The sequence below is a fragment of the Oncorhynchus gorbuscha genome, unplaced genomic scaffold (assembly GCF_021184085.1).
Source record: "Oncorhynchus gorbuscha isolate QuinsamMale2020 ecotype Even-year unplaced genomic scaffold, OgorEven_v1.0 Un_scaffold_1372, whole genome shotgun sequence".
NCBI lineage: Eukaryota > Metazoa > Chordata > Actinopteri > Salmoniformes > Salmonidae > Oncorhynchus > Oncorhynchus gorbuscha.
The window spans coordinates 35,001-47,500 of NW_025746165.1; the positions used below are offsets into that span (position 1 = coordinate 35,001).

The 12,500-nt window shown below is 48.0% G+C and overlaps 1 protein-coding gene across 1 annotated transcript in view; it reads right to left on the reverse strand.

Moving 5' to 3' along the window:
• Positions 1-12,500, reverse strand: part of LOC124022405 (receptor-type tyrosine-protein phosphatase R-like) — a 131,305-nt gene that overhangs the window by 23,781 nt on the left and 95,024 nt on the right. The window contains 3 exon segments of the mRNA XM_046337340.1: positions 3,812-4,038; positions 5,377-5,415; positions 5,418-5,525. Of these exon segments, the coding sequence (XP_046193296.1) occupies positions 3,812-4,038; positions 5,377-5,415; positions 5,418-5,525 (374 nt within the window).

A 12,500-nucleotide genomic window follows, 5' to 3' on the forward strand; every position in this document is an offset into this window, starting at 1 on the left:
GCTGACGGTCGTAGTATATCAGACCGTATACCACAGGTATGACAAAACATGTATTTTTACTGTTCTAATTATGTTGGTAACCAGTTTATAATAGCAATAAGGCACCTTGGGGGTTTGTGGTGTATGGCTAATATACCACAGCTAAGGGCTGTATCCAGAAACTCCTAGTAGCGTTGTGCTAAGAACAGCCCTTAGCCCTGGTATATTGGCCATATACCACACCTCCTCGGGCCTTACTGCTTAAAATATATAATGCTGACAGTGTTAATGATCTTCTTCCTGTCATATAACATATACATTCTAACCTACATTAAATAGAGGAAATACACATTACATTTCCAGACCTGAGCGATATCAGGCATCCTCAAACTGCACTCCAAAATGTTACAAAAGCACTTGACAATATCCCCCCCCAAAATCCTATGTAATCTATCACCATGAGACACCTGCCAGTGAAATGAACCCTCTCTCATTGTATTTTATCCTGGTTCATTGTTTTACATAAAGAACATTCCTGACAGAGGCCTGTTCCGGAACATTCTCTCACTTCCTTCTTATAAACATCAGGGTGACTTGTGACATAAGGGGGCCTCAATCTCAATTCATCTTTCCTCACCTCCTTCTCAACTGTATAAGAGTAGAAGGTCAGAGGGGGAGGGGCTATGTACCTTCTCCTTCAATGGGTTTTGAGAAGGAGGTGAGGAATCAAGGTAAGATTATTTGAGAAAGAACCAAGACGTCCTCTTCCCTCCTATTCTACCTCCTCCTCTATGTCCTCCATCTCATCCTCCACCTTTTCCATCCTTCTCATCCTCCTCCTCATTCCCTCCTCCTCCTCCTCTACATCCTCCATCTCCTCCTACTGCCCCTCTTCCCTCCTTCTCCCCCCTTCCTTCCTCCTCCTCATTCCCTCCTCCTCCCTCCTCCTCTACATCCTCCATCTCCTCCTTCTCCCCCTCTTCCTTCCTCCTCCTCCCCCTCTTCCGTCCTTCTCCTCCTCCTCCTCTACATCCTCCATCTCCTCCTTCTGCCCCTCTTCCCTCCTTCTCCCCCTTCCTTCCTCCTCCTCCCCCTCTTCCTTCCTCCTCCTCCCCCTCTTCCGTCCTTCTCCTCCTCCTCCTCTACATCCTCCATCTCCTCCTTCTCCCTCTCTTCCTTCCTTCTCCTCCTCCTCCTCTACATCCTCCATCTCCTCCCCTCTTCCTTCCTTCTCCTCCTCCTCCTCTACATCCTCCATCTCCTCCTTCTCCCTCTCTTCCTTCCTCCTCCTCCCCCTCTTCCTTCCTCCTCCTCCCCTCTTCCTTCCTCCTCCTCCCCCTCTTCCTTCCTCCTCCCCCCCTCCTTCCTCCTCCTCCCCCTCTTCCTTCCTCCTCCTCCCCCTCTTCCGTCCTTCTCCTCCTCCTCCTCTACATCCTCCATCTCCTCCTTCTCCCCCTTCCTTCCTCCTCCTCCCCCTCTTCCTTCCTCCTCCTCCCCCCCTCTTCCTTCCGCCTCCTCCCCCTCTTCCTTCCGCCTCCTCCCCCTCTTCCGTCCTTCTTCTCCTCCTCCTCTACATCCTCCATCTCCTCCTTCTCCCCCTTCCTTCCTCCTCCTCCGCCTCTTCCTTCCTCCTCCTCCCCCTCTTCCGTCCTTCTCCTCCTCCTCCTCTACATCCTCCATCTCCTCCTTCTCCCTCTCTTCCTTCCTCTTCCTCCTCCCCTCTCTTCCTTCCTCCTCCTCCCCCTCTTCCTTCCTCCCAGAGAGGAAGAGCCTCCCCCTCTTCCGTCCTTCTCCTCCTCCTCCTCTACATCCTCCATCTCCTCATTCTCCCTCTCTTCCCTCCTTCTCCCCCTTCCTTCCTCCTCCTCCCCCTCCCCCTCCTCCTCCTCCTCCCTGTTCCCACCTTCCTCAGACTAAGGCAGAGGAGGTGTTCTACCCCTCGTTCTACACGTACTCTACGGAGAACACCTGCCACCAAACACAATCAGATGTTAGAGGTCTGGGGAAAATACCACGGCTCAATGCCTCTGGACTCTGGCCAGCATGTAACAGTTCACCTGAGTGCAGTGGGATGTGATAACATAACCCACAACTTACTGCTGGGAGATGATACAATCTGCTGGTATCAGACATTCATTTGGGCATTGTGTGTAGCTACAACATCTAATCTGCTTGGTGTAAACGCAGCGATGAAAACCTTCAAATGTCTTCAAACCAGTTTCTCTCTGTGTCTCACTCTGTGTCTCACTCTGTGGTCTGTCTCTGTGTTCTGTCTCTGTGTCTCTCTCTGTGTCTCTCTCTGTGTCTCTCTCTGTGTCTCTCTATGTGTTCTCTTTCTGTGTCTTTCTCTGTGTTCTCTCTCTGTGTCTATCTCTGTGTAGTTAAAAGCAGCAGTGGAAAGTTTCCCAGACATCACTTACAGTGTTCTTCTAAAGTCAAGCCAGAGAGGAAGAGCAACATTAAAGACTTTAGACATCACCCCTTCCGCTCCCCTCCTTCCCCCACCTCTCCTCTCCTTCCCCCTCTCCCCTCCTTCCCTCCCTCCTCTCCCCTCCTTCCCTCCCCCTCTCCTCTCCCCTTCCTCCGCCTCCTCCCCCTCCTCTCCCCCTCCCAAGCTCCCACTCATCCTTGTCCTCTCCCCATCCGTCCGTTCTTTGTGTCACTAGGACAGTTCTTGATTGGCCGCCAACATCCAACCAAATCCTGCCCTGACCTCACATACACTACAGCCCAGCTATGGAGAGAGACCCTCCAGCTCTGGGACAATCAGGCTATAGACTACAGCCCAGCGATGGAGAGAGACCACCAGCTCTGGGACAATCAGGCTATAGACTACAGCCCAGCTATTGAGAGAGACACTCCAGCTCTGGGACAATCAGGCTATAGACTACAGCCCAGCTATGGAGAGAGACCTCCAGCTCTGGGACAATCAGGCTATAGACTACAGCCCAGCTATTGAGAGAGACCCTCCAGCTCTGGGACAATCAGGCTATAGACTACAGCCCAGCTATGGAGAGAGACCTCCAGCTCTGGGACAATCAGACTATAGACTACAGCCCAGCTATGGAGAGAGACCCTTCAGCTCTGGGACAATCAGACTATAGACTACAGCCCAGCTATTGAGAGAGACCCTCCAGCTCTGGGACAATCAGACTATAGACTACAGCCCAGCTATGGAGAGAGACCTCCAGCTCTGGGACAATCAGACTATAGACTACAGCCCAGCTATGGAGAGAGACCCTTCAGCTCTGGGACAATCAGACTATAGACTACAGCCCAGCTATTGAGAGAGACCCTCCAGCTCTGGGACAATCAGACTATAGACTACAGCCCAGCTATTGAGAGAGACCCTCCAGCTCTGGGACAATCAGACTATAGACTACAGCCCAGCTATGGAGAGAGACCCTTCAGCTCTGGGACAATCAGACTATAGACTACAGACCAGCTATGGAGAGAGACCCTTCAGCTCTGGGACAATCAGACTATAGACTACAGCTCAGCTATTGAGAGAGACCCTCCAGCTCTGGGACAATCAGGCTATAGACTACAGCCCAGCTATGGAGAGAGACCACCAGCTCTGGGACAATCAGGCTATAGACTACAGCCCAGCTATTGAGAGAGACCCTCCAGCTCTGGGACAATCAGGCCATAACCTACTTCAAAACGGTTACCATTTAGTGGACAACTGAACCCACACTGCTCATGCTTCTCTTTATGAGGAGACGAGAACCAGTATTGTCCTTGTCCTTTTATACAGAACGCTCATCGGTTTGGTCCAACACAGATGAACATTGAGTGTCCATATTTAATATCACAACCAGTATTCACCCACCTCTCCTGGAGACACGCGGCAGGCTTCATCCTGAAGGGAGAGGGGCTGGCTGACAGGCAAGGCTTTTGGTGGGTAGGGGGGAGCTGCGGAGGACCACAGCTGGAGCTGGAGACAGGGATGGGGACAGGGGTGGTGGGTGGAGGACGGCAGGCTCTGGGTGGAGGTATGGAAGTGGGTGTAGAAGGCGGTGCTGGCTCTGCTTGGACCATGCTGCTAGAGAAGGGGACCTGGGGGTTAATGACAAGATGGGACAGCATTAGTTTAGCTTCAGACAAGTCTTTACTAAAGATAAAACCAGGACCTGGGGAATAATGACAAGATGGGACAGCATTAGTTTAGCTTCAGACACACCTTTACTAAAGATAAAACCAAGACCTGGGGATTAATGACAAGATGGGACAGCATTAGTTTAGCTTCAGACACACCTTTACTAAAGATAAAACCAGGACCTGGGGATTAATGACAAGATGGGACAGCATTAGTTTAGCTTCAGGCACACCTTTACTAAAGATAAAACCAAGACCTGGGGATTAATGACAAGATGGGACAGCATTAGTTTAGCTTCAGACACACCTTTACTAAAGATACAACCAAGACCTGGGGATTAATGACAAGATGGGACAGCATTAGTTTAGCTTCAGACACACCTTTACTAAAGATAAAACCAAGACCTGGGGATTAATGACAAGATGGGACAGCATTAGTTTAGCTTCAGACACACCTTTACTAAAGATAAAACCAAGACCTGGGGATTAATGACAAGATGGGACAGCATTAGTTTAGCTTCAGGCACACCTTTACTAAAGATAAAACCAGGACCTGGGGATTAATGACAAGATGGGACAGCATTAGTTTAGCTTCAGGCACACCTTTACTAAAGATAAAACCAAGACCTGGGGAATAATGACAAGATGGGACAGCATTAGTTTAGCTTCAGGCACACCTTTACTAAAGATAAAACCAAGACCTGGGGAATAATGACAAGATGGGACAGCATTAGTTTAGCTTCAGGCACACCTTTACTAAAGATAAAACCAAGACCTGGGGAATAATGACAAGATGGGACAGCATTAGTTTAGCTTCAGACACACCTTTACTAAAGATAAAACCAGGACCTGTATTCACAAAGCATCTCACAGTAGAAAGACATATGTTTTATTGTCACATACATTGGGTAGGGACAGTGAAATGTGTTGTTTTACAGGCTCAGTGCCGCCCTCCTGAAGTGCGTTGCTCAATGGCACATCAGCAGATTGTTCATCTTGTCAGTTCGGGAATTCTAACCAGCGACCTTTTGGTTACTGGTCCACTGCTCTAACTGCTAGACTACCTGCTGCCCTGTAAGAGAGCTGATCTTGGATCAGTTTGGTCTTTTAGATCAGATTGAATAGGTTGATATGGTCAGGCAGGACCTGATCCTAGATCAGCACTCATACTCTGAGATACTTTATGAATACAGGTGTATTACACATAACATTATGGTACTGTAGTACATCACGCTACAACTTGGGGCTTCAAATATGTGTTGCATTATGGGAATTGTAGTTAATCACGCTCCAACCTACCTGGGGCTGGGTCTGGGCTCCGACTGGGTGCAGCGGGACCGGGGTGGGACAGTGACAGGGGTCAGGTGAAGGTCGCGGCTGGGGAACACGGACTGCTCTTTGGTCTGCCTGTCAGAATATTCAACCTTCTCCTTTCGACGGTAGAGGACCTGAGAGAAGGGAGAGGAGAGGAGAGGAGGAGGAGAGAGAGGAGGGAGGGAGAGGAGAGGAGGAGGAGAGGAGAGGAGAGGAGAGGAGAGGAGGAGAGGGAGAGGAGAGGAGAGGAGAGGAGAGGAGAGGAGAGGAAAGCTTTGTTTGCTATTGGAATGAAAGAGCAGTTCACAGCAAACCCTATGGACATCACAACACTTCCTCATTCCTTCTTTCTGTTGCCAGTCACCTCAGGTGTCCTGCCTGCTTACAATGAGTCCCCACTGGTCTCAATTCCAGGTGATTAGCCTTACGGCAGAGCTAATTCTGGAGTTCTAATGTCACTGTCTGCAGGCCCTGAGGTGGCATGACCTCAGAGGACCCGCCAGCCACAGAGAGAGAGAGAGCAGTGAGACCTGGGTTCAATCTTGGATTCACACTAGATCATTATATATATTGTGATATTGAGATATTGAGATATTGTGACATTGTAAGATTGAGATATTGTGATATTGTGATATGCATGCCCTCTTGTGGATGTGAAACATAGTTATGTTGGAGATGGCTGAGTGATATAGTCTACAACATGTACAATAACATGGGAGATGGCTGAGTGATATAGTCTACAACATGTACAATAACATGGGAGATGGCTGAGTGATATAGTCTACAACATGTACAATAACATGGGAGATGGCTGAGTGATATAGTCTACAACATGGGAGATGGCTGAGTGATATAGTCTACAACATGGGAGATGGCTGAGTGATATAGTCTACATCATGTACACTAACATGGGAGATGGCTGAGTGATATAGTCTACAACATGTACAATAACATGGGAGATGGCTGAGTGATATAGTCTACAACATGTACAATAACATGGGAGATGGCTGAGTGATATAGTCTACAACATGGGAGATGGCTGAGTGATATAGTCTACAACATGGGAGATGGCTGAGTGATATAGTCTACAACATGGGAGATGGCTGAGTGATATAGTCTACAACATGGGAGATGGCTGAGTGATATAGTCTACAACATGTACACTAACATGGGAGATGGCTGAGTGATATAGTCTACAACATGTACAATAACATGGGAGATGGCTGAGTGATATAGTCTACAACATGTACAATAACATGGGAGATGGCTGAGTGATATAGTCTACAACATGGGAGATGGCTGAGTGATATAGTCTACAACATGGGAGATGGCTGAGTGATATAGTCTACAACATGGGAGATGGCTGAGTGATATAGTCTACAACATGGACAACAACATGGGAGATGGCTGAGTGATATAGTCTACAACATGGGAGATGGCTGAGTGATATAGTCTACAACATGTACAATAACATGGGAGATGGCTGAGTGATATAGTCTACAACATGGGAGATGGCTGAGTGATATAGTCTACAACATGGGAGATGGCTGAGTGATATAGTCTACAACATGGACAATAACATGGGAGATGGCTGAGTGATATAGTCTACAACATGGGAGATGGCTGAGTGATATAGTCTACAACATGGACAATAACATGGGAGATGGCTGAGTGATATAGTCTACAACATGGACAATAACATGGGAGATGGCTGAGTGATATTGTCTACAACATGGACAATAACATGGGAGATGGCTGAGTGATATTGTCTACAACATGGACAATAACATGGGAGATGGCTGAGTGATATAGTCTACAACATGTACAATAACATTGGAGATGGCTGAGTGATATAGTCTACAACATGGGAGATGGCTGAGTGATATAGTCTACAACATGTACAATAACATGGGAGATGGCTGAGTGATATAGTCTACAACATGGGAGATGGCTGAGTGATATAGTCTACAACATGGGAGATGGCTGAGTGATATAGTCTACAACATGGGAGATGGCTGAGTGATATAGTCTACAACATGGGAGATGGCTGAGTGATATAGTCTACAACATGGACAATAACATGGGAGATGGCTGAGTGATATAGTCTACAACATGTACAATAACATTGGAGATGGCTGAGTGATATAGTCTACAACATGGGAGATGGCTGAGTGATATAGTCTACAACATGTACAATAACATGGGAGATGGCTGAGTGATATAGTCTACAACATGGGAGATGGCTGATTGATATAGTCTACAACATGTACAATAACATGGGAGATGGCTGAGTGATATAGTCTACAACATGGACAATAACATGGGAGATGGCTGATTGATATAGTCTACAACATGTACAATAACATGGGAGATGGCTGAGTGATATAGTCTACAACATGTACAATAACATGGGAGATGGCTGAGTGATATAGTCTACAACATGGACAACAACATGGGAGATGGCTGAGTGATATAGTCTACAACATGGGAGATGGCTGAGTGATATAGTCTACAACATGTACAATAACATGGGAGATGGCTGAGTGATATAGTCTACAACATGGGAGATGGCTGAGTGATATAGTCTACAACATGGACAATAACATGGGAGATGGCTGAGTGATATAGTCTACAACATGGGAGATGGCTGAGTGATATAGTCTACAACATGGACAATAACATGGGAGATGGCGCCCTCCTGTGGAATCCAGTAATGTTGCACGTCCTCTTTGAGCTCATAACAGTTTAGTAACAATAGCTAATGCATGGATTGAATTGTATGCACACCAAGCAGAATGTAAACACAGCACAGCATCACTTCCTGCTAAATAAAGGTTACAGATATACACAGAAATACCCCTGTAAGACATTCAAAGCCCACTTCCTGCTAAATAAAGGTTACAGAAATACACAGAAATACCCCTGTAAGACATTCAAAAGCCCACTTCCTGCTAAATAAAGGTTACAGAAATACACAGAAATACCCCTGTAAGACATTCAAAAGCCCACTTCCTGCTAAATAAAGGTTACAGAAATACCCCTGTAAGACATTCAAAAGCCCACTTCCTGCTAAATAAAGGTTACAGTAATACCCCTGTAAGACATTCAAAAGCCCACTTCCTGCTAAATAAAGGTTACAGTAATACCCTGTAAGACATTCAAAAGCCCACTTCCTGCTAAATAAAGGTTACAGTAATACCCCTGTAAGACATTCAAAAGCCCACTTCCTGCTAAATAAAGGTTACAGTAATACCCCTGTAAGACATTCAAAAGCCCACTTCCTGCTAAATAAAGGTTACAGTAATACCCCTGTAAGACATTCAAAAGCCCACTTCCTGCTAAATAAAGGTTACAGTAATACCCCTGTAAGACATTCAAAAGCCCACTTCCTGCTAAATAAAGGTTACAGTAATACCCCTGTAAGACATTCAAAAGCCCACTTCCTGCTAAATAAAGGTTACAGAAATACCCCTGTAAGACATTCAAAAGCCCACTTCCTGCTAAATAAAGGTTACAGTAATACCCCTGTAAGACATTCAAAAGCCCACTTCCTGTGCATTAGCATGTTGTTCCTGTTAGGAAGAAGAGTTAACAACCTGAACTCGGAACTAGGGGTCATATCTTGTCTGTGTCCTAAGGGCCCTGGTCTAAAGTAGTGCACTATATAAGGAGTAGGGCCCTGGTCTAAAGTAGTACACTATATAGGGAATAGGGCTCGGTCTAAAGTAGTGCACTATATAGGGAATAATGTGCTATTTGGGATTCACACAGGATGTTACCACTGGTTACTGGATGTGACCCCTGGTAACAGGATGTGACCCCTGGTTACAGGATGTGACCCCTGGTTACTGGATGTGACTATTGGTAACAGGATGTGACCCCTGGTTACTGGATGTGATCCCTGGTAACAGGATGTGACCCCTGGTTACTGGATGTGACCCCTGGTAACAGGATGTGACCCCTGGTTACTGGATGTGACCCCTGGTTACTGGATGTGACACCTGGTTACTGGATGTGACACCTGGTTACAGGATGTGACCCCTGGTTACTGGATGTGACTATTGGTAACAGGATGTGACCCCTGGTTACTGGATGTGACCCCTGGTTACTGGATGTGACCCCTGGTTACTGGATGTGACCCCTGGTTCCTGGATGTGACCCTTGGTTACTGGATGTGACCCCTGGTAACAGGATGTGACCCCTGGTTCCTGGATGTGACCCCTGGTTACTGGATGTGACCCCTGGTAACAGGATGTGACCCCTGGTTCCTGGATGTGACCCCTGGTTACTGGATGTGACCCCTGGTAACAGGATGTGACCCCTGGTTACTGGATGTGACCCCTGGTAACAGGATGTGACTATTGGTAACAGGATGTGACCCCTGGTTACTGGATGTGATCCCTGGTAACAGGATGTGACCCCTGGTTACTGGATGTGACCCCTGGTAACAGGATGTGACCCCTGGTTACTGGATGTGACCCCTGGTTACTGGATGTGACACCTGGTTACTGGATGTGACACCTGGTTACAGGATGTGACCCCTGGTTACTGGATGTGACTATTGGTAACAGGATGTGACCCCTGGTTACTGGATGTGACCCCTGGTTACTGGATGTGACCCCTGGTTACTGGATGTGACCCCTGGTTCCTGGATGTGACCCTTGGTTACTGGATGTGACCCCTGGTAACAGGATGTGACCCCTGGTTCCTGGATGTGACCCCTGGTTACTGGATGTGACCCCTGGTAACAGGATGTGACCCCTGGTTCCTGGATGTGACCCCTGGTTACTGGATGTGACCCCTGGTAACAGGATGTGACCCCTGGTTACTGGATGTGACCCCTGGTAACAGGATGTGACCCCTGGTTACTGGATGTGACCCCTGGTTCCTGGATGTGACCCCTGGTTACTGGATGTGACCCCTGGTTCCTGGATGTGACCCCTGGTTACTGGATGTGACCCCTGGTTACTGGATGTGACCCCTGGTTACTGGATGTGACCCCTGGTTACTGGTTCAGGTTTTTTTGACACGATGGACCCACTAACTGACCACATTGCTATTTGGGACACAGCCTTTGTGACCTCTGACCTCTATTAAGTGACACAGCTTTAGGGTTTTAACTGGCTAATCATCCTCAGGCTAGCAACCAACCACAGCATCTGTCCCAGGGGCTCTCAGAGGTCTGATGATGTCATGAGCTTACGAACTGATGACCTCATGTCCCGCCCACTTCGCCCTTCAGCCAATCGGAGTGCTCGCTGATCACGTGTGAGCCAATTAGAGCGCTCTGGGATCATGTGTCAGAGTGGGAGAAAGCCTTCACATCCTTGACCACAGGCGGTCATAGCTGATCTCTTCAAATCTCCTACAGATCCTCTCTGAGACACACACACACACACACACACACACACACACACACACACACACACACACACACACACACACACACACACACACACACACACACACACACACACACACACACACACACACACACACACACACACACACACACACACACACACACACACACACACACACACGCAGGCACACGCAGCCACACACAGATCCCATTCACAAAGACACCACCTTTCACAAACAACCTACTGTATCTTCACAGAGGATGTTGTCTGACTGTTGCTATGTGTTGATAGGAGAGGATGCTGACTGACTGTTGCTATGTGTTGATAGGAGAGGATGTTGACTGACTGTTGCTATGTGTTGACAGGAGAGGATGTTGACTGACTGTTGCTATGTGTTGACAGGAGAGGATGTTGACTGACTGTTGCTATGTGTTGACAGGAGAGGATGTTGACTGACTGTTGCTATGTGTTGACAGGAGAGGATGTTGACTGACTGTTGCTATGTGTTGACAGGAGAGGATGTTGACTGACTGTTGCTATGTGTTGACAGGAGAGGATGTTGACTGCCTGTTGCTATGTGTTGACAGGAGAGGATGTTGACTGACTGTTGCTATGTGTTGACAGGAGAGGATGCTAACTGACTGTTGCTACGTGTTGACAGGGAGGATGTTGACTGACTGTTGCTATGTGTTGACAGGAGAGGATGTTGACTGACTGTTGCTATGTGTTGACAGGAGAGGATGCTGACTGACTGTTGCTATGTGTTGACAGGAGAGGATGCTGACTGACTGTTACTATGTGTTGACAGGAGAGGATGCTGACTGACTGTTGCTATGTGTTGACAGGAGAGGATGCTAAATGACTGTTGCTATGTGTTGACAGGAGAGGATGTTGACTGACTGTTGCTATGTGTTGACAGGAGAGGATGCTGACTGACTGTTGCTATGTGTTGACAGGAGAGGATGCTTACTGACTGTTGCTATGTGTTGACAGGAGAGGATGTTATCTTTAGTTCTGTACTAGCGATAGAGGTTATTGACACAGAGTCACATGGAGTCAGTCACCCTGTAATAAAGTACCTCAGATATCCTGGGATCTCCGCCTCTTTGGCTGAGTGGAAATAATTCATCAATCATGTCAAACAGCATGAGCAGCAGTGTGTGTGTGTGTGTGTGTGTGTGTGTGTGTGTGTGTGTGTGTGTGTGTGTGTGTGTGTGTGTGTGTGTGTGTGTGTGTGGGCGGGTGTGTGTGTGTGTGTGTGTGTGTGGGTGTGCGGGTATGTGTGTGTGTGTGTGTGTGGGTGTGCGGGTATGTGTGTGTGTGTGTGTGTGGGTGTGCGGGTGTGTGTGTGTGTGTGCGGGTGTGCGTGCGTGCGTGCGTGTGCGGGTGTGCGTGCGTGCGTGTGCGGTTGTGCGTGCGTGCGTGCGTGTGCGTGCGTGCGTGCGCGTGTGTGTGTGTGTGTGTGTGTGTGTGTGGGTGTGACCCACATTTCTGGTCAGATCTGGAGGTGTGGTGGACTACCTGGGTTACTCCACTACTGGAGGTGTGGTGGACTACCTGGGTTACTCCACTACTGGAGGTGTGGTGGACTACCTGGGTTACTCCACTACTGGAGGTGTGGTGGACTACCTGGGTTACTCCACTACTGGAGGTGTGGTGGACTACCTGGGTTACTCCACTACTGGAGGTGTGGTGGACTACCTGGGTTACTTCACTGCTGGAGGTGTGGTGGACTACCTGGGTTAC